The 24,203-nt window shown below is 40.0% G+C and overlaps 1 protein-coding gene across 4 annotated transcripts in view; it reads left to right on the top strand.

Moving 5' to 3' along the window:
• The first annotated feature begins 251 nt into the window (after positions 1 to 251).
• The window catches only part of LOC106610281 (beta-1,3-N-acetylglucosaminyltransferase radical fringe), a 41,916-nt gene continuing 17,964 nt past the window's right edge, over positions 252 to 24,203 (top strand). Inside the window, exons 1-3 of one of the 4 annotated variants that reach the window (XM_014209550.2) lie at positions 252 to 932; positions 1,506 to 1,655; positions 2,361 to 2,977. In XM_014209550.2, the coding sequence (XP_014065025.1) occupies positions 2,462 to 2,977 (516 nt within the window). In that variant the 5' untranslated portion in view covers positions 252 to 932; positions 1,506 to 1,655; positions 2,361 to 2,461. Of the gene's footprint in view, positions 2,978 to 24,203 lie in introns of all 4 variants that reach the window. The other 3 variants (XM_014209559.2, XM_045724440.1, XM_045724438.1) reach the window with 3 other exon arrangements.

Here is a 24,203-nt window from a genome sequence, read left to right as displayed (position 1 = left end):
TGGCAACAGCTGTAGCCTGGGGTGTAATCATTTGTCCAAACAGTTTGCTTCCGTGTAAGACAAGTTTTGCAACAGAATCGGCGTAATGAATACACCCCTAGGATACTACGCTACAGGGACAGATTTATTATGCAGAAATCGATCCGCCATTTCCTGGTTGCAAAAATTCTGATAGTTCGCCTAATTTCAGTTTGTGACAAAACAAGCAGTCATCGGGTAGAGAATCAGTGTACGATCTAAACCGCGGGGAAATGTATATTTTCATAAACAATAATATTGTATATTCATCTGTTTGAAGCTGGCGTGTAAAACCGAATGTAAAAGACGCAAAAACGAAACGTCAGCACGGGAAGCATAGAAGTAGCACACATAGAACAGAAGTACCGCTTCTTACACTTGCTTTCAATGTGAATGAAATATCTATAACTCATATTTCTATGTGAATTTGTTCGGGTCTCCCAAAAAGTTACATATTGTAACAAGGGCCAGGTCAGCATCACCAGCCAGAGGGCGCTCAGTTTCAGATGATTTTATTTTGAAGAGGAAGTTAATAGTAGGTGGTTTGAGAGGAATCGGAGAAACAGAAGCCGTTTATAATCGCAATGGAAACACATGATGTTGTTTGATTCACTTGCATTTGACTTGCGGAGTGCACACCTTGGCTACTTTTTTATCGCGGTCGTATAAGCGAGCTACTGAAAGCGATGGTTAAAGTTTGAGACCGATCGAATTAAAGTCAAGACGATGAGACAAAAAAGAGACGATCGTTGAAGAGGATTAAAAGCGCCCGGAAACCTTTATTTATCTCTTCTTTGATCAGATTCTGCTCACTTAATTCATTATTGGTGACCAGTTCCCTGGTGTTTTGTTGTTGCAGTTGCACATCAGAGGAAGATGTAAAACCATAGCCATGTGGTTTATTTTCTTTCCATGTAAGTTATTAGGCCTACAATGTAGCTATTTTCTTCATCACAGAATACGTGTTTTAAGTAAATCGGCATACTTAGGGTTATTTTACATTATTGCCACAAGATCGACTAGGAAGTGCTACATTTTCATATAATGTAGCCTAATTCTAAATAATTTATTAGACCACAGACTCTTGCCTCTCTTGTTTACCGTAGGACAGCCTACATGCACGAAATGGACACAAAACAACTCCTAAACATCCTTTTAAACTTTAAATTGACTTTTTAATAGCCAATAATGTTGCTAAATCGCATGGTTTTTGCATTCATCATTTTTTTAAATCACCAAACCCACAGCAGTCAGACCTGTTTCTATTGGCAGTGCCCCAATCTGCCAGATTCTCGATGCATAATCTTCAGAGAAAAAAAACGATGTTTCTATTTTTGACTGTTTTAGACAAACCCAAACTAGGCACATTAACATTTGTTTTATGCATTAGGGTTATTTATTTACATCCCTCCTGTAAATTATTAATATCTAATTCATAAACCATTCTTTCTCCTTCATGCTATATCCACATATCTATATGTGCTAAGAGCTCATATTTCTCTAAGGAGGCTAATTTTAGTAAAGAAAAAAAGGGTTGGATTACATCACTCTGCTTCCTACAACTGACATCTGTTACCAGTTGAAGTATCATTCCCTCTGAAAATAGCAGCAAACAGGAAATTGCTCACACACTGAAGGTAAGTCTTGCTAGTTAATGTGACACGTATAAACTGACTGACAAATTGCAGGGCATGAGTGACGATGTGCACAGAGGAGAACTTCCAGACTCTACATGCCTGTTTTTGCCAATTCAGCAAAAGTTAGTTGTCAGACAGAAGAAATAGCGTCTGCCATTTGAGATGGACAGAATATTTATACAGTTGTACAGTGAAAACTTGGTCCTTTTACGCAGAAACAGTCTGATCTGTCTGTCATCCAGGCTACAGTAAACCCAGTACAGGAGCCAGTTTCCAGCTAGATTATCTTCTCAAGTGTGTCACTGTCATTTTATGATCAAATCAAATCAACCTTTATTTGCCACATGCGCCGAATACAAGTGTAGACTTTACCGTGAAATGCTTACTTACAAGCCCTTAACCAACAGTGCAGTTCAAGAAGAAGAAAATATTTACCAAGTAGCCAAAAATAAAAAGTAACACAATAACAATAACAATAACGAGGCTATATACAGGGAGCACCAGTACCGCGTCAGTGTGCAGGGGTACAGGCTAGTTGAGGTAATCTGTACATGTCGGTGGGGGCGAAGTGACTATGCATAGGTAACAAACAAACAGCGAGTAGCAGCAGTGTACGGGGGGGTGTTGTCAATGTGAATTGTCCTGTGGCAATTTTTATGAATCAGTCTAATGGCTTGGGGGCGATGATGATGTTGTGTGTTGAAGTCTCTTCAGGTTCCCGTGTGAGGTTATGAAGATGGGACGCGGCGGTGTGTGGAGCAAAGCTGGCGCTGGCGGCTGACAGGCCCCTTCAGTGGCCAATCAGGATGCATGTCTCCTCGATGGGTGTCAGCAAGCTCTGCTTCCTGTTCTCCCTGGCTCTCTGTGCTTTGTTGCTCCTCATCCCCACCCTCCAGCCCTCACAGCATCAGGGGGACTTGCCCCAGCCCAGGGCCCACAACAAGCCTGCCCGGCACCCTGGACGTCTGGTGGTTCCTCTCCAGGCAGATATGGGGAAAGTGACAGTGGGGCGTAATGGGATTGATGGTGACTCTATGGGGCAGAGCACACCAAGAGAGACCAAGAGGACTGTGGATGGGGACTGGGTGTATACAGCTCGTCGAGCTGACACCCAGGGCACTGGGAAGCATACAGACTCTCAGACAGGGTCAGAGGGGGACTTCCTCCACAGAGCTGGGGGTGTGACGGGGGCTGGAGGGTCTCAGCCCAGGAACCCTCTGGAGCTTAAAGACATTTTCATAGCGGTGAAGACCACCAGGAAGTACCACAAGTCCAGATTGGATCTGCTGTTCCAGACCTGGGTGTCCAAAGCCAAAGAACAGGTAGGGAGGAACACACACGTAGGCATACATATACACACACGTTTTGTCCACAGGGTAGATCATCTCCTTTGTCTTGTACTGTTACCAAGTCCTCCAGACAGAGCATTTTTCCAAAGTACACAAGGACATCTCTCTCTCTCTCTCTCTCTCTCTCTCTCTCTCTCTCTCTCTCTCTCTCTCTCTCTCTTTCTCTTTCTCTTTCTCTCTCTCTCTCTGAACATATCATATAGAACATACCCTCAGAGGTAGTAATAACACCTGTGGGAAGAGGGGCATTCTTCTTACCAAACCACATGATGATATAGAATATATCATTAAGCAATGAGGCACGAGAGGGGTGTGGTATATGGCCAATATACCATGGCTAAGGGATGTTCTAATGCACGACACATCGCAGAGTGCCTGGATACAGCCCTTAGCCGTGGTATATTGGCCATATACCCCAAACCCCGAGGTGCCTTATTGCTATTATAAACTGGTTACCAACGTAATTAGAGCAGTAAAAATAAATGTATTGTCATACCCATGGTATACGGTCTGATATACCACAGCTGTCAGCCAATCAGCATTCAGGGCTCGAACCACCCAGATTATAATATAGAATATATCATATATATTCTCTCATCCATTTATATGCAGATGATAGTTTTATACTCAGCTGGCCCATCACTGGATTTTGTGTTAAACGCTCGACAACAAAGCTTTCTTAGTGTCCAACAAGCTTTCTCTGCCCTTGTCCTGAACACTTCCAAAACAAAGGTCATGTGGTTTGGTAAGAAGAATGCCCCTCTCCCCACAGGTGTTATTACTACCTCTGAGGGTTTAGAGCTTGAGGTAGTCAACTCATACAAGTACTTGGGAGTATGGCTAGACGTTACACTGTCTTTCTCTCAGCACAAATCAAAGCTGCAGGATAAAGCTAAATCTAGATTTGGTTTCCTCTATCATAATCACTCCTCTTTCACCCCAGCTGCCAAACTAACCCTGATTCAGATGACCATGCTAGATTTTATATATATTTTTTTTAACCTTTATTTAACTAGGCAAGTCAGTTAAGAACAAATTCTTATTTTCAATGACGGCCTAGGAACAGTGGGTTAACTGCCTTGTTCAGGGGCAGAACGACAGATTTTGTACCTTGTCAGCTCGGGGATTTGAACTTGCAACCTTTCGGTTACTAGTCCAACGCTTGGCTACGCTGCCGCACAGGAGACATCATTTATAGATCGGCAGGTAAGGGTGCTCTCGAGCTGCTAGATGTTCTTTACCATTCGGCCATCAGATTTGCTACCAATGCTCCTTATAGGACACATCACTGCGCTCTATACTCCTCTGTAAACTGGTCATCTCTGTATACCCGTCGCAAGACCCATTGGTTGATGCTTATTTATAAAACCCTCTTAGGCCTCACTCCCCCCTAACTGAGAGATCTACTGCAGCCCTCATCCTCCACATACAATACCGGTTCTACCAGTCACATTCTGTTAAAGGTCCCCAAAGCACACACATCCCTGGGTCGCTCGTCTTTTCAGTTTACTGCAGCTCTCGACTAGAACAAGCTGCAAAAAAACCTCAAACTGGACAGTTTTATCTCATTCTTTTCATTCAAAGACTCAATCATGATCACTCTTACTGACAGTTGGTGCTGTATCATATACAGGTTGAAGAAGGAAGTTTACATACACCTTAGCCAAATACATTTAAACTCAGTTTTTCACACTTCCTGACATTTAATCCTAGTAAAAATTCCCTGTATTAGGTCAGTTAGGATCACCACTTTATTTTAAGAATGTGACATGTCAGAATAATAGTAGAGAGAATGATTTATTTCAGCTTTTATTTCTTTCATCACATTCCCAGTGGGTCAGAAGTTACACTCACTCAATTCGTTTTTGGTAGTATTTTCTTTAAATTGTTTAACTTGGGTCTAACGTTTCGGGTAGCCTTCCACAAGCTTCCCACAATAAGTTGGGTGAATTTTGTCCCATTCCTCCTGACAGAGCTGGTGTAACTGAGTCAGGTTTGTAGGCCTCCTTCCTCACACACGCTTTTTCAGTTCTGCCCACAAATTTTCTATAGGATTGAGGTCAGGCCTTTGTGATGGCCACTCCAATACCTTGACTTTGTTGTCCTTAAGCCATTTTGCCACAACTTTGGAAGTATGCTTGGTGTCATTGTCCATTTGGAAGACCCATTTGCGACCAAGCTTTAACCTCCTGACTGATGTCTTGAGATGTTGCTTCAATATATCCACATTTACATTTACATTACATTTAACCTGTTATGGATAGGGGGCAGTATTTTCACAGCCGGATAAAAAACGTACCCGATTTAATCTGATTATTACTCCTGCCCAGAAACTAGAATATGCATATAATTATTAGCTTTGGATAGCAAACACTCCAAAGTTTCTAAAACTGTTTGAATGGTGTCTGTGAGTATAACAGAACTCATTTGGCAGGCCAAAACCTGAGAAGATTCTGTACAGGAAGTACCCTGTCTGACCATTTCTTGGCCTTCTTTGCCATCTCTATCCATTACAAAGGATCTCTGCTGTTACGTGACACTTCCTACGGCTCCAATGGGCTCTCAGAAGGCGGCAAAAAGCTGAATCGTGGCTTTGCAGGCTCTAGTTGAAACAAAGTAGCGCGTTTGGGTAGTGGCTGGTTACAGTACTGTGAGACTCAGGCGCGTGCCCGCGTCGACCGAATGCTTTGTTTTCTTTCCTCTGTTCACCTAAACGCAGATTCCCGGTCGGAATATTATCGCTTCTTTACGAGAAAAATGGCATAAAAATTGATTTTAAACAGCGGTTGACATGCTTCGAAGTACGGTAATGGAATATTTAGAAATCTTTTGTCACGAATTGCGCCATGCTCGTCACCCTTATTTACCCTTTAGGATAGTGTCTAGAACGCACGAACAAAACGCCGCTATTTGGATATAACGATGGATTATTTTGGACCAAACCAACATTTGTTATTGAAGTAGCAGTCCTGGGAGTGCATTCTGACGAAGACAACAAAGGTAATCAAACTTTTGTAATAGTAAATCAGAGTTTGGTCAGGGCTAAGCTTGGTCGGTGTCTAAATGGCTAGCCGTGATGTCTGGGCTATCTACTGAGAATATTGCAAAATGTGCTTTCACCGAAAAGCTATTTTAAAATCGGACATATCGAGTGCATAGAGGAGTTCTGTATCTATAATTGTTATGTTTTTTGTGAACGTTTATCGTGAGTAATTTAGTAAATTCAACGGATGTTTGCGGGGGGTATGCTAGTTCTGAACGTCACATGCTAATGTAAAAAAGCTGGTTTTTGATATAAATATGAACTTGATTGAACAAAACATGCATGCATTGTATAACATAATGTCCTAGGGTTGTCATCTGATGAAGATCATCAAAGGTTAGTGCTGCATTTAGCTGTGGTTTTGTTTTTTGTGACATTATATGCTAGCTTGAAAAATGGGTGTCTGATTATTTCTGGCTGGGTACTCTGCTGACATAATGTAATGTTTTGCTTTCGCTGTAAAGCCTTTTTGAAATCGGACAGTGTGGTTAGATTAACGAGAGTCTTGTCTTTAAAATGCTGTAAAATAGTAATATGTTTGAAAAATGGACGTTTTCAGATTTTAGAGGAGTTTGTATTTCGCGCCACGCCCATCATTGGATATTGGAGCAGGTGTTCCGCTAGCGGAACGTCTAGATGTAAGAGGTTAAGTCATTTAGCAGACGCTCTTATCCAGAGCGACTTACAAAATGGTGCATTCACCTTATGATATCCAGTGGAACAACCACTTTACAATAGTGCATCTAAATCTTTTAATGGGGGGGGGGGTTAGAAGGATTACTTTATCCTATCCTAGGTATTCCTTAACCTCTTGGGGCTAGGTGGGACGCTAGCGTGCCACCCGTGGTGCACTCCATCAACAGCAGGTGCATTTCAAGAGCGGCAAATTTGAATCCAAATAAATGTCAAAATTCAAATTTTTCAAAAATACAACTATGTTACACCATTTGAAAGATAAACATCTCCTTAATCTAACCACGTTTTACGATTTCAAAAAGGTTTTACAGCGAAAGCATAAATTTAGAGTATGTTAGGACAGTACATTTACAAGAGTTGTGTGTAATGTTTTGTCAAGTCAAAGACAGGGTCACCAAAACCATAAAACCAGCTAAAATGATACACTAACCTTTTACAATCTCCATCAGATGACACTCCTAGGACATTATGTTAGACAATGCATGCATTTTTAGTTCTATCAAGTTGATATTTATATCCAAAAACAGCGTTTACTATGGCATTGATGTTGAGGAAATCGTTTCCCTCCAATAACCGGCAGTCAAGTCAGCGTCACAAATTAAATAATTAAAATTAGAAAACATTGGTAAAATATTATATTGTCATTTAAAGAATTATAGATTTACATCTTTTGAACGCAATCAACTTGCCAGATTTAAAAATAACCTTACTGGGAAATCACACTTTGCAATAATCTGAGCACTGTGCCCAGAAAAATACGCGTTCGCGATACAGACTAGACGTCATGTTGGGGAGATCTAAAATCGAAAATACTATGTAAATAATCCATTACCTTTGATTCTCTTCATCAGATGTCACTTCCAGGTATCACAGGTCCATAACGAATGTAGTTTTGTTCAAAAAAGCTCATCATTTATGTCCAAAAATCTCCGTCTCGTTAGCACATGATGTAAGCCAGCCGGACTTCTCGTCATGAACGAGGGGAAAAATATATTTCCGTTCGTTCAAACATGTCAAACGTTGTATAGCATAAATCATTAGGGCCTTTTTTAACCAGAACATGAATAATATTCAAGGTGGACGAATGCATACTCTTTTATAACGTATTGGAACGAGGGTACCCAACATGAAGTAGCGCGCAGGTGTCTAATGGGACATCACCGTTCCATGGCTCTTGTTCGGTCAGATCTCCCTCCAGAAGACTCAAAACACTTTGTAAAGGCTGGTGACATCTAGTGGAAGCAATAGGAAGTGCCAAAATATTCCTAAACCCCTGTGTTTTTCAATGGGATAGGTTTAAAGTCAATACAACACATCAGGTATCCACTTCCTGTCAGAAAATGTCTCAGGGTTTTGCCTGCCAAATGAGTTCTGTTATACTCACAGACACCATTCAAACAGTTTTGGAAACTTTAGAGTGTTTTCTATCCATATATAATAAGTATATGCATATTCTAGTTACTGGGTAGGATTAGTAACCAGATTAAATCGGGTACATTTTTTTTATCCAGACGTGCAAATGCTGCCCCCTAGACCCAACAGGTTAAAGAGGTGGGGTTTCAGGTGTCTCCGGAAGGTGGTGATTGACTCCGCTGTCCTGGCGTCGTGAGGGAGCTTGTTCCACCATTGGGGTGCCAGAGCAGCGAACAGTTTTGACTGGGCTGAGCGGGAACTGTGCTTCCTCAGAGGTAGGGGGGCCAGCAGGCCAGAGGTGGATGAACGCAGTGCCCTTGTTTGGGTGTAGGGCCTGATCAGAGCCTGAAGGTATGGAGGTGCCGTTCCCTTCACAGCTCCGTATGCAATCACCATGGTCTTGTAGCGGATGCGAGCTTCAACTGGAAGCCAGTGGAGAGAGCGGAGGAGCGGGGTGACGTGAGAGAACTTGGGAAGGTTGAACACCAGACGGGCTGCGGCGTTCTGGATGAGTTGTAGGGGTTTAATGGCACAGGCAGGGAGCCCAGCCAACAGCGAGTTGCAGTAATCCAGACGGGAGATGACAAGTGCCTGGATTAGGACCTGCGCCGCTTCCTGTGTGAGGCAGGGTTGTACTCTGCGAATGTTGTAGAGCATGAACCTACAGGATCGGGTCACCGCCTTGATGTTAGTGGAGAACGACAGGGTGTTGTCCAGGATCACGCCAAGGTTCTTAGCACTCTGGGAGGAGGACACAAGGGAGTTGTCAACCGTGATGGCGAGATCATGGAACGGGCAGTCCTTCCTCGGGAGGAAGAGCAGCTCCGTCTTGCCGAGGTTCAGCTTGAGCTGGTGATCCGTCATCCATACTGATATGTCTGACAGACATGCAGAGATGCGATTCGCCGCCTGGTTATCAGAAGGGGGAAAGTAGAAGATTCATTGTGTGTCGTCTGCATAGCAATGATAGGAGAGACCATGTGAGGATATGACAGAGCCAAGTGACGTGGTGTATAGCGAGAATAGGAGAGGGCCTAGAACAGAGCCCTGGGGGACACCAGTGGTGAGAGCGCATGGTGCGGAGACAGATTCTCGCCACGCCACCTGGTAGGAGCGACCTGTCAGGTAGGACACAATCCAAGCGTGGGCCGCGCCGGAGATGCCCAACTCGGAGAGGGTGGAGAGGAGGATCTGATGGTTCACAGTATCAAAGGCAGCAGATAGGTCTAGAAGGATGAGAGCAGAGGAGAGAGAGTTAGCTTTAGCAGTGCGGAGAGCCTCCGTGACACAGAGAAGAGCAGTCTCAGTTGAATGCCCAGTCTTGAAACCTGACTGATTATGATCAAGAAGGTCATTCTGAGAGAGATAGCAGGAGAGCTGGCCAAGGACGGCACGTTCAAGAGTTTTGGAGACAAAAGAAAGAAGGGATACTGGTCTGTAGTTGTTGACATCGGAGGGATCGAGTGTAGGTTTTTTCAGAAGGGGTGCAACTCTCGCTCTCTTGAAGACGGAAGGGACGTAGCCAGCGGTCAAGGATGAGTTGATGAGCGAGGTGAGGAAGGGGAGAAGGTCTCCGGAAATGGTCTGGAGAAGAGAGGATGGGATAGGGTCAAGTGGGCAGGTTGTTGGGCGGCCGGCCGTCACAAGACGCGAGATTTCATCTGGAGAGAGAGGGGAGAAAGAGGTCAAAGCACAGGGTAGGGCAGTGTGAGCAGGACCAGCGGTGTCGTTTGACTTAGCAAACGAGGATCGGATATCGTCAACCTTCTTTTCAAAATGGTTGACGAAGTCATCCGCAGAGAGGGAGGAGGGGGGGGAGGGGGAGGAGGATTCAGGAGGGAGGAGAAGGTAGCAAAGAGCTTCCTAGGGTTAGAGGCAGATGCTTGGAATTTAGAGTGGTAGAAAGTGGCTTTAGCAGCAGAGACAGAAGAGGAGAATGTAGAGAGGAGTGAGTGAAAGGATGCCAGGTCCGCAGGGAGGCGAGTTTTCCTCCATTTCCGCTCGGCTGCATAATAACATAATCGTCCTACCTCATGATGCCATCTATTTTGTGACGTGCACCAGTCCCTCCTGCAGCAAAGCATCCCCACAACATGATGCTGCCACCCCCGTGCTTCACGGTTGGGATGGTGTTCTTCGGCTTGCAAGCCTCCCCCTTTTTCCTCCAAACGTAATGATGGTCATTATGGCCAAACAGTTCTATTTTTGTGTCATCAGACCAGAGGACATTTCTCCAAAAAGTACTATCTTTGTCCCCGTGTGCAGTTGCAGACCATAGTTTATGGGTTTTGGAGCAGTGGCTTCTTCCTTGCTGAGCGGCCTTTCAGGTTGTCGATATAGAACTCATTTTACTGTGGATATAGATACTTTTGTACCTGTTTCCTCCAGCATTTTCACAAGGTCCTTTGCTGCTGTTCTGGGATTGATTTGCACTTTTCGCACTAAAGTACGTTCATCTCTAGGAGACAGAACGCATCTCCTTCCTGAGCGGTATGACGGCTGCGTGGTCCCATGGTGTTTATACTTGCGTGCTATTGTTTGTACAGATGAACGTGGTACCTTCAGGCGTTTGGAAATTGCTCCCAAGGATGAACCAGACTTGTGGAGGTCTACAATTTCTTTTCTGAGGTCTTGGCTGATTTCTTTTGATTTTCCCATGATGTCAAGCAAAGAGGCACTGAGTTTGAAGGTAGGCCTTGAAATACATCCACATGTACACCTCCAATTGACTCAAATGATGTCAATTAGCCTATCAGAAGCTTCTAAAGCCATGACATGATTTTCTGGAATTTTCCAAGCTGTTTAAAGGCACAGTCAACTTAGTGTATGTAAACTTCTGACCCACTGGAATTGTGATACAGTGAATTATAAGTGAAATAATTGTTGGAAATATTACTTCTGTCATGCACAAAGTAGATCTCCTAACCGACTTGCCACAACTATAGTTTGTTAACAAGACATTTGTGGAGTGGTTGAAAAATGAGTTTTAATGACTCCAAGCTAAGTGTATGTAGACTTCTGACTTCAACTGTAAAATATGCTGTATCATATAGAACATACTGTATCGTATAGAACATGTCATATAGAGCACATCATATAGAACATAGTCTGTCATATAGAACACATCATATAGAACATATCATATAGAACATACTCTACCATATAGATCATATTATATAGAACATACTGTATCATATAGATCACATCATATAGAATATACTGTATCATGGGTTGGCAGGTAGCCTAATGGTTAGAGCTTTGGACTGAACCGAAAGGTTGCAAGATTGAATCCCTGAGCTGACAAGGTAAAAATCAGTCGTTCTGCCCCAGAACAAGGCAGTTAACCCACTGTTCGTAGGCCGTCATTGAAAATAAGAATTTGTTTTTAACTGACTTGCCTAGTTAAATAAAAAAAGACCACATATAAAACACACTATCATATAGAACCTACTGAATCATAGAGAACACATCATGTAGAACACATCATATAGAACATACTGTATTATATAGAACAAATCATTGAAAACATACTGTATCATATAGAACATACTGTATCATATATAATATAACATCATATAGAACACACTGTATCATATAGAACACATATAGAACATACTGCATCATATAGAACATATCATATAGAACATACTGTATCATATAGAACATATCATATAGAACATACTGTATCATACAGAACATACTGTATCATGTAGAACAAATCATATATAACATACTGTATCATATGTAACATATCATGTAGAACAAATCATATAGAACATACTGTATCATATAGAACATATCATATAGAATATACTGTATCATATAGAACATACTGTATCATAATATATCATATAGAACATACTGTATCATATAGAACATTCTGTATCATATAGAACATATCATATAGAACACATCATGTAGAATAGTGGTTCCCAAACTTTATAGTTCCGTACCCCTTCAAACATTCAACCTACAGCTGCGTACCCCCTCTAGCACCAGGGTCAGCGCACTCTCAAATGTAGTTTTTTGCCATCATTGTAAGCCTGCTACACACACACACACACACACTCTACCATACATTTATTAAACATAGAATGAGTGTGAGTTTTTGTCACAACCCGGCTCGTGGGAAGTGACAAAGAGCTCTTATAGGACCAGGGCACAAATAATAATAAAATAATAATCAATAATTTTGCTCAGGTTAATGAGAAGGGTGTGCTTGACATGTTAGGTTGTAATGTTAGGTTGTATTGGAGAGAGTCTGTCTTAAATCATTTTCCACACACAGTCTGTGCCTGTATTTAGTTTTCATGCTAGTGAGGGCCGAGAATCCACTCTCACATAGGTACGTGGTTGCAAAGGGCACCAGTGTCTTAACAGCGCGACTTGCCAAGGCAAGAAACTCTGAGCGCAGCCCTATCCAGAAATCTGGCAATAACTTCTGATTAAATTCAGTTTTCACAGAACCACTTGTTGCAATTTCGATGAGGCTCTCTTGTTCAGATATCGGTAAATGGACTGGAGGCAGGGCATGAAAGGGATAACCAATCCAGTTGTTTGTGTCATCCATTTCGGGAAAGTACCTGCTTAATTGCGCACCCAGCTCACTCAGGTGCGTCACTATATCACATTTGTCATTGTCCGTAAGCTTGAGTTCATTTGCACACAAAAAAATCATACAATGATGGAAAGACCTGTGTGTTGTCCTTGTTAATGCAGACAGAAAAAAGCTCCAACTTCTTAATCATAGCCTCAATTTTGTCCCGCATATTGATTATAGTTGCGAAGAGTCCCTGTAATCTTAGATTCAGATCATTCAGGCAAGAAAAAACATCACCCAGATAGGCCAGTCGTTTGAGAAACTCGTCATCATGCAAGCGGTCAGACAAGTGAAAATGATTGTCAGTAAAGCGAACTTTAAGCTTGTCTCTCAATTTAAAAAACGTGTCAGTACTTTACCTCTTGATAAATCCTCTTAAGGATCGGACCCTGTTTTTCAATTTAGCCTAAAATGACATACCCAAATCTAACTGCCTGTAGCTCAGGCCCTGAAGCAAGGATATGCATATTCTTGGTACCATTTGAAAGGAAACTCTTTGAAGTTTTTGGAAATGTGAAAGGAATGTAGGATAATATAACACCTTTGATCTGGTAAAAGATAATACAAAGAAACAACCAACCATTTTCTTGTATTTTGTTTTGTACCTTCTATGAAATGCAAGAGAGAGGCCATAATGTATTATTCCAGCCCAGGTGCAATTTAGATTCTAGATGGCAGCAGTGTATGTGCAAAGTTTTCGACTGATCCAATGAACCATTGCATTTCTGTTCAAAATATTGTATCAAGACTGCCCAAATGTGGCTAATTTGTTTATGAATAACTTTTCATGATCAAAATTGTGCACTCTCCTCAAACAATAGCATGGTATTCTTTCACTGTAATAGCTACTCTAAATGGGACAGTGCAGTTAGATTAACAAGAATTTAAGCTTTCTGCCAATATCAGATATGTCTATGTCCTGGGAAATTGTCTTGTTACTTACAACCTCATGCTAATCGCATTAGCCTACGTTAGCTCAACCGTCCCGCAGGGGACCCACCAATCCTGAAGAATAACCAATATTATAACCATTATAACCAGCGCACTTCTGTATGTTGTTAAAGTGTTACATGGTCGCTGCCTGTATCATTGCATAATGCAGAAAATACACAAGAGTTCAGGGGCCTTGCTTTAACAAAGTTAACCATTTTCACTGTAGTGTCCAAAACATCTTTCAAGCTGTCAGGCATTCCCTTGGCAGCAAGAGCCTCTCGGTGAATGCTGCAGTGTACCCAAGTGGCGTCTGGAGCAACTGCTTGCACGCGCTTTACCACTCCACAATATCTTCCTGTCATGGTTTTTGCGCCATCAGTACAGTACAACACATCTTGACCACCAAAGTCCATTGGATGTCACAAAGCTGCCCAGTACTTTAAAAATATCCTCTCATGTTGTCCTGGTTTCTAGTGGTTTGCAGAAGAGGATGTCTTCCTTAATTATCATAAGGTGAATGCACCAATTTGTAAGTCGCTCTGGATAAGAGCGTCTGCTAAATGACGTAAATGTAAATGTAAATTGACCCCCCATAAACGTAGCGGACATATACCAGGAGCTGTGCCAGGCCCGCCACGTTTGTTGACTCATCCAGCTGTAACGCTTATAATTCACTGGCTTGTATGCGAAGCAGTAATTGTTTTAAAACATCTCCTGCCATGGCACTGATGCGTCGTGAAACAGTGTTGTTTGATGAAGTCATTGTCTGTATAGTTGTTTTGGTCTTTTCTCCCAGCATTGTCCCAGCCATATCCGAAAGAATTAAGTCCTCCATAATAGTATGGGGCTTGCCTCTCTCAGCCACTTGGTAGCTCACCATATAAGATGCTTCTAGCCCCTTATTATTAATGGTATTTGATGCTTTTATACATGTCTTACTACTTGAAAGTCTTCTTTATTCTCACTCCAAAAACTCCTGTGGCTTATTTTCAAACAGTCATGTTTCGTTTCTAAATGTCTGTGCAAGAGTGAAGGTTTCCGTGAGAGAGTAACGGTTAATGTGATTGGATGTTAATTATTTGACTAGGCTACCTGTAATTGACATTGTGTTGTTATTTCGCTGAACACTAGATGGTATAATTTTTGGCAGTGAAACAAGGCTACTCTGGCGAGAAAAAAACCCTGTATGTATAGCTCCGTTGGAAAGTATCAATGTACTGCTTGAAAATGTGAAGATTTTTATTTTATTTTTGACAAAATTTGTGAATCACATTTTTATTTGGCGTACCCCCGACGGCATTGCGTGTACCCCCGAGTTTGGGAATACCTCATATAGAACATATCATATAGAACACATAATTTAGAACATACTGTATCATATAGAACATATCATATACAACATACTGTATAATATAGAACGTATCATATAGAACATGCTGTATCATATAGGACATACTGTATTATAAAGAACATACTGTATCATTTAGAACATACTGTATTATATAGAACGTATCATATAGAACATGCTCTATCATATAGAACATATCATATAGAACATATCATATAGAACATACTGTATTATAAAGAACATACTGTATCATATAGAACATACTGTATTATATAGAACGTATCATATAGAACATGCTCTATCATATAGAACATATCATATAGAACATGCTGTAGCATCTAGAACATATATAGAACATACTGTATTATGTAGAACATACTGTATTATGTAGAACATACTGTATTATAAAGAACATACTGTATAATTTAGAACATACTGTATTATATAGAACATACCATATATAACATACTGTATCATATAGAACATGCTGTATCATATAGAACATACTGTATTATATAGAACATATCATATTTAACATACTGTATCATATAGAACATATCATATAGAACATACTGTATCATATAGAACATATCATATAGAACATACTGTATTATAAAGAACATACTGTATCATTTAGAACATACTGTATTATATAGAACACATTATATAGAACATACTGTATCATATAGAACATACTGTATCATATAGAACATATCATATAGAACATACTGTATTATATAGAACATACCGTATTATAAAGAACATACTGTATCATATAGAACATACTGTATCATATAGAACACATCATATAGAACATACTGTATCATATAGAACGTATCATATAGAACATATCATATAGAACATGCTGTATCATATAGAACACATCATATAGAACATACTGTATCATATAGAACGTATCATATAGAACGTATCATATAGAACATACTGTATCATATAGAACGTATCATATAGAACGTATCATATAGAACATACTGTATCATATAGAACGTATCATATAGAACATATCATATAGAACATGCTGTATCATATAGAACACATCATATAGAACATACTGTATCATATAGAACGTATCATATAGAACGTATCATATAGAACATACTGTATCATATAGAACGTATCATATAGAACGTATCATATAGAACATACTGTATCATATAGAACGTATCATATAGAACATACTGTATTATAAAGAACATACTGTATCATATAGAACATACTGTATTATATAGAACGTATCATATAGAACATGCTGTATCATATAGAACATGCTGTATCATATAGAACATGCTGTATCATATAGAACATATCATATAGAACATACTGTATTATAAAGAACATACTGTATCATTTAGAACATACTGTATTATATAGAACACATTATATAACATACTGTATCATATAGAACATACTGTATCATATAGAACATACTGTATCATATAGAACATATCATATAGAACATACTGTATTATATAGAACATACCGTATTATAAAGAACATACTGTATCATATAGAACATACTGTATCATATAGAACACATCATATAGAACATACTGTATAATATAGAACGTATCATATAGAACATATCATATAGAACATGCTGTATCATATAGAACACATCATATAGAACATACTGTATCATATAGAACGTATCATATAGAACGTATCATATAGAACATACTGTATCATATAGAACGTATCAGATAGAACGTATCATATAGAACATACTGTATCATATAGAACGTATCATATAGAACGTATCATATAGAACATACTGTATTATAAAGAACATACTGTATCATATAGAACATACTGTATTATATAGAACGTATCATATAGAACATGCTGTATCATATAGAACATGCTGTATCATATAGAACATGCTGTATCATATAGAACATATCATATAGAACATACTGTATTATAAAGAACATACTGTATCATTTAGAACATACTGTATTATATAGAACACATTATATAGAACATACTGTATCATATAGAACATATCATATAGAACATACTGTATTATATAGAACATACCGTATTATAAAGAACATACTGTATCATATAGAACATACTGTATCATATAGAACACATCATATAGAACATACTGTATCATATAGAACACATCATATAGAACATACTGTATCATATAGAACGTATCATATAGAACATATCATATAGAACATGCTGTATCATATAGAACACATCATATAGAACATACTGTATCATATAGAACGTATCATATAGAACGTATCATATAGAACATACTGTATCATATAGAACGTATCATATAGAACGTATCATATAGAACATACTGTATCATATAGAACGTATCATATAGAACGTATCATATAGAACATACTGTATTATAAAGAACATACTGTATCATATAGAACATACTGTATTATATAGAACATGCTGTATCATATAGAACATGCTGTATCATATAGAACATGCTGTATCATATAGAACATATCATATAGAACATACTGTATTATAAAGAACATACTGTATCATATAGAACATACTGTATTATAAAGAATGTATCATATAGAACATGCTGTATCATATATAACATATCATATAGAACATGCTGTAGCATCTAGAACATATATAGAACATTGTGTATCATATAGAACATACTGTATTATGTAGAACATACTGTATTATAAAGAACATACTGTATAATTTAGAACATACTGTATTATATAGAACATACCATATATAACATACTGTGTCATATAGAACATGCTGTATCATATAGAACACACTGTATTATGTAGAACATACTGTATTATAAAGAACATACTGTATAATTTAGAACATACTGTATTATATAGAACATATCATATTTAACATACTGTATCATATAGAACATATCATATAGAACATACTGTATTATATAGAACATACTGTATTATAAAGAACATACTGTATCATTTAGAACATACTGTATTATATAGAACACATTATATAGAACATACTGTATCATTTAGAACATACTGTATTATATAGAACACATTATACAGAACATACTGTATCATATAGAACACATCATATAGAACATACTGTATCATATAGAACGTATCATTTAGAACATGCTGTATCATATAGAACATATCATATAGAACATACTGTATTATAAAGAACATACTGTATCATTTAGAACATACTGTATTATATAGAACGTATCATATAGAACATGCTCTATCATATAGAACATATCATATAGAACATGCTGTATCATATAGAACATATCATATAGAACATACTGTACTATAAAGAACATACTGTATCATATAGAACATACTGTATTATAGAATGTATCATATAGAACATGCTGTATCATATAGAACATATCATAGAGAACATGCTGTAGCATCTAGAACATATATAGAACATAGTGTATCATATAGAACATACTGTATTATAAAGAACATACTGTATAATTTAGAACATACTGTATTATATAGAACATACCATATATAACATACTGTATCATATAGAACATACTGTATTATATAGAACATATCATATTTAACATACTGTATCATATAGAACATATCATATAGAACATACTGCATTATATAGAACATACTGTATTATAAAGAACATACTGTATCATTTAGAACATACTGTATTATATAGAACACATTATATAGAACATACTGTATCATATAGAACATACTGTATCATTTAGAACATACTGTATTATATAGAACACATTATATAGAACATACTGTATCATATAGAACATATCATATAGAACATACTGTCTCATATAGAACACATTATATAGAACATACTGTATTATAAAGAACATACTGTATCATATAGAACATACTGTATCATATAGAACATACTGTATCATATAGAACATATCATATAGAGGTTATTTTTGTTTGGTATACATTTTTGAGTCAGCATAATTCTGTTGACATGGACTTGCCCATTGCCAAGAGTATCGGCTCATGTGGTTCAGAACGAAAATAAGCGCGTCAAGAGCATAGAGGCCATTTGGAATCAATTGACTCTTTGGATCTGGTTCTATAACTTCTAGCAAACCACATGATGGTATAGAAGAACAGAACAGATGTTGGAGTAGAGATGGTACAGAAGGACAGAACAGATATTGGAGTAGACAGTAGTAGAGGTGGTATAGAAGGACAGAACAGATGTTGGAGTAGACAGTAGTAGAGGTGGTACAGACGGACAGAACAGATGTTGGAGTAGACAGTAGTAGAGATGGTATAGAAGGAAGGAACAGATGTTGGAGTAGACAGTAGTAGAGAGGTACAGAAGGACAGAACAGATGTTGGAGTAGAGATGGTATAGAAGGACAGATGTTCTACTGAACGGTGGCTCAGTGGCCATAGGATCTGAAGTGTGTGTGTGTGTGTGTGTGTGTGTGTGTGTGTGTGTGTGTGTGTGTGTGTGTGTGTGTGTGTGTGTGTGTGTGTGTGTGTGTGTGTGTGTGTGTGTGTGTGTGTGTGTGTGTGAGGAACCATGGCTGGCAGGGGATATGGAAAGGTTAAGCACATGACAGCTTGTGTATGTGTAGGAATGGTGGAAAGGCATGGCAGCTGCTGGTTGTATGCCCTGGGTGTGTCTCAGTAGGGTTGGGAAGCATGTGTGTGTGGTGGTAGACCCTGGGTTCCCAGAGGGAGGAAGTTCCTGAGCAACTAGAGGAGAGCAGGAGACGTGAGTAGGAGGAACACACTGCTGTGTTTGTTCTCTCACTCTACAGGAATCTGCCCCCCTCCTCCTCCACCACCCCCACCTCCACTTCAGATGATAGGGGTGCATTGGGAATCTGTGGGAGAAGGGTTGGGTGGGTGAACTGGGAAGGGAGGGGGAGAGGGTGCTGGACGGGTTGGGGAGAGGGGACATGTCTTTAGGTAAAGGGGTTGGGATAGGGGCAGGAAGAATAGAATATATTATATATCAGCGGTCCCCACCCAGGGATCTATAGGAGGCTGTAGAATATATTATATATCAGCGGTCCACACCCAGGGATCCATTCATCAAATGACCTGGCCTCCACAATCACCCGACCTAAACCCAATTGAGATGGTTTGGGATGAGTTGGACCACAGAGTGAAGGAAAAGCAGCCAACAATGCTCTGCATATGTGAGAACTCCTTGTTGGAAAAGCATTCCAGGTAAAGCTGGTTGAGAGAATGCCAAGAGTGTGAAAAGCTGTCAAGGCAAAGTGTGACTACTTTGAAGAATCTAAAATATATTTTGATTTGTTTAACACTTTTTTTGGTTACTATATTATTCCAATATGTGTTATTTCGTAGTTTTGATGTCTTCACTATTATTCTACAATGTAGAGAATAGTAAAAACAAAGAAAAACCCTTAAATGAGTAGGTGTGTCCAAAGTTTTGATTGGTACTGTATCAAATTGTATTTGTCACATGCGCCGAATACAACAGGAATACAACTGTGAAGTGCTTACTTACAAGCCCTTATCCAACAGTGCAGTTCAAGAAATAGAGTTAAGAAAATATTTACTAAATAAAGTAAAAGTAACACAGTAGAATTACAATAACGAGGCTATATACAGGGAGCCCGGTACCGAGTAAATGTGCAGGGGTGCAGGTTAGTAAAGGTAATTTGTACATATAGGTGTGTATATCAACAGGCTAAAGAGCACAGCTGGGGAGAACCGTGTCAAGGGGTAGAACCAGAACTGTGTCATGGGGTAGAACCAGAACTGTGTCAAGGGGTAGAACCAGAACTGTGTCAAGGGGTAGATCCTGAACTGTGTCAAGGGGTAGATCCAGAACTGTGTCACGGGGTAGATCCAGAACTGTGTCACGGGGTAGATCCAGAACTGTGTCACGGGGTAGATCCTGAACTGTGTCACGGGGTAGATCCTGAACTGTGTCACGGGTAGATCCTGTGTTTCAGGTAGATCCAGAACTGTGTCACGGGTAGATCCAGAACTGTGTCACGGGGTAGATCCAGAACTGTGTCATGGGGTAGATCCAGAACTGTGTCATGGGGTTCCTCTTTCATGGGGTAGATCCTGAACTTTCATGGGTAGATCCTGAACTTTCATGTAATCTAACTTGTCATGTAGATCCTGAACTGTGTCATGGGGTAGATCCAGAACTGTGTCACGGGGTAGATCCAGAACTGTGTCACGGGGTAGATCCAGAACTGTGTCACGGGGTAGATCCAGAACTGTGTCATGGGGTAGATCCAGAACTGTGTCATGGGGTAGATCCAGAACTGTGTCATGGGGTAGATCCAGAAGTTTTCCATGAATGAAAGATTCCCATGTGTTAAATGGTGTGTAGCGTAGAGTTGTGTTTAAAGTTGGAATGGGTTCCCATTTGTCCGTTCTGATTAACTTGAAGAGAAAGGAGTGAAGGGCTACTTCATACTCTTTCCATAGCCAACATAAGTCACATTAAAACACACTTTCACACTTATGGTTATTTCACACCCAGAACACTTTAAACACACTGCATCTTGAAACGCACATAAAGTACTCTGCTTCACACCTATGCTACCTTTTTATGCCAGCACACTTTTGCACTGCTTGAGTAAACAGCAGGGGTGTTAGCACAGCCACTGAAGTTTAGGGACCAACCAGAAACCGATGTGCGTCCCAAATAGCACCATATGGACCCTGATGTACTACATGTGCGCTATATAGGGAATAGGGTACCATTTGAGTCAGAGAGAGAATGTGACTGTGGTTAATATCACCGTTCTGTTCTGAGCCTATAAAACAGATCAGCAGTGAGGCCCTACAACACAAAGAGCTCCAGTGTTCAGCTGCACATTAACAGGACCAAACACAGTGGCCCAATTTGCTCAGTAACTAACGTCACAGATGTTGGACCACCGTCTCTAACCAGCTCCTTTTGTGTTGACATAAAAAGGTTCTACCTCCCAGGATGCTCCAGCTGTGTGTCCCAAATGGCACCCTATTCCCTTTATAGTGCACTACTTTTGACCAGGGCCGTAGGGATGCCATTTGGGACAGCCCAGAAGATGACTGTTCAAAGACTGCATTGTGCTGAAGGCCCACTGTGTGTCTACTGTCTACTAACCACCTGCACAACTATTGACTAAAAGTCTTGTTGCCCAAGTGTGACAACCTACCTACCATTTTAACTGTTGGCTCAAACTGGTGTAGTTCTCATAGGCTTTAGGTCAACAAGGTTGAGCCACTCAACAGGCAATTTTAGGAGCATCTGTTAAGAGCAACAGCTGGGTTGTTCTACTAATTTGTAGATCATGTGGATCTGTCAGGCTCTTCAGTTGTTTTACTGTTTGGAAACCCAGATGGTTTGAAGAGTAGTGGGATCTATAGAGGGAGCTTTCAGTCAGTCTGGCTCATGCAGGGTTTATGGAGTAGTATGAAGTTGCTACAAGACACTGATCTAAGGTATGTTTTGTGTTTCTCCTCACTAATGGTTAAGGTTAGGATTTATGGTGGGTAAGCTGATCCTAGATCTGTGACTATGGGCAATATCTACCTAGAACGTTTAAAGGATGCCTGCTGGGTTTATTTGGGCCTGTTAAAACCCATTGAGAGCAGCCATTTCTCTACAGCCCCTATCTTGCTGAGTGAACACAATCTCAAGGCTAACCTTCTCTCTGTATAAGTGGGAGGGTTTCCCTGAAGAAATAAGAGAAATGGAACCACACTGAGTCACAGCTTTACTCTCTGGGTCTTTCAAATGTGGAAACTTTTTCTAGGAATCCTTCTACAGTGTTCATAATAAAGTTGGTGGAAAAGGACTTGAGAGAAGGATGAAAGTTACTGTAGAATGAAGGGATTGGAAGCTTTCACCTGCACGGTATAGCAACTTTGAAAGACGTGTGTGTGTGGGTGCGTGCATGTGAGTTGTTTCAACAGCCTGTCAGAGAATGTACAGTGCCTTCAGAAAGTATTCATACCCCTTATTCCACATTTTATTACAGCCTGAATTCAGAATGGATTTAAAAATATATATATCACCCATCTCCACACAATACCCCATAATGATAGTTTTAAGAATTATTTCAATTTTATGTGGGAATATTCACTGTCTTCTTGCTAAGCAATGCCAGCGTAGATTTGGCCTTGTGTTTTAGGTTATTGTCTTGCTGAAGGTGACTTAATCTCCCACTGTCTGGTGGAAAGCAGACAACCAGGTTTTCCTCTAGGATTTTGCCTGTGCTTAGTTCCATTCTGTTTATTTTTTTAATCCTGAAAAACTCCCCAGTCCTTAACGATTACAAGCATACCCATAACATGATGCAGCCACCACTATGCTTGAAAATATGGAGAGTGGTACTCAGTAATGTGTTGTATTGGATTTGCCCCAAACATAACACCTTGTATTCAGGACAAAAAGTTAATTGCTTTGACACTTTTTTTTTTTTCAGTATTACTTTAGTGCCTTGTTGCAAACAGGATGCATCTTTTGGAATCATTGTATTCTGTGCAGGCTTTCTTCTGTTCACTCTGACAATTAGGTTAGAATTGTGGAGTAACTCCAATGTTGATCCATCTTCAGTTTTTTTTCCTATGACAGCCATTAAACTCTTTTACTGTTTTAAAGCCACCATTGTCCTAATGGTGAAATCCCTTTGTTTGCCTGGCATGGCCAGGCCTGGCTCGTGTGTGTGTGTGTGTGTGTGTGTGTGTGTGTGTGTGTGTGTGTGTGTGTGTGCCTGTGTGTGTGCCTGTGGTGTCCTGTGTAGTTTTCCACCAGTTCCGTCTCTCAGGGCACACAGGAAAAAGAGGGCATGCCTCTGAGCCGAGGCAGAGATGAGACAACTGAATTATAAAAGAAGGGGGGATGAGGGACAGGATGAAGGGAAGATGACTGAGAAGAGGGAGGGAGGGAAGAATAAATGACAGTAGGAAGGGGTAAGGGACAATAAGGAGAGAGAGGGAGGAGGAAAGGAAAGAGGAACCATGGTTCAGGCTAAAGGAGCGAGAGAGACATGCTTGAGGCTAGCAGGGTAAAGGAGAGAGAGACATGGTTGAGGCTAGCAGGGTAAAGGAGAGAGAGAGACATGGTTGAGGCTAGCAGGGTAAAGGAGAGAGAGAGAGATGGTTGAGGCTAGCAGGGTAAAGGAGAGAGAGAGATGGTTGAGGCTAGCAGGGTAAAGGAGAGAGAGAGACATGGT

The sequence above is a fragment of the Salmo salar genome, chromosome ssa01, assembly GCF_905237065.1.
Source record: "Salmo salar chromosome ssa01, Ssal_v3.1, whole genome shotgun sequence".
NCBI classification, from domain to species: domain Eukaryota; kingdom Metazoa; phylum Chordata; class Actinopteri; order Salmoniformes; family Salmonidae; genus Salmo; species Salmo salar.
The sequence above is the reverse complement of the archived record's forward strand: the minus strand, read 5'-3'. Positions and strand labels throughout refer to the sequence as shown.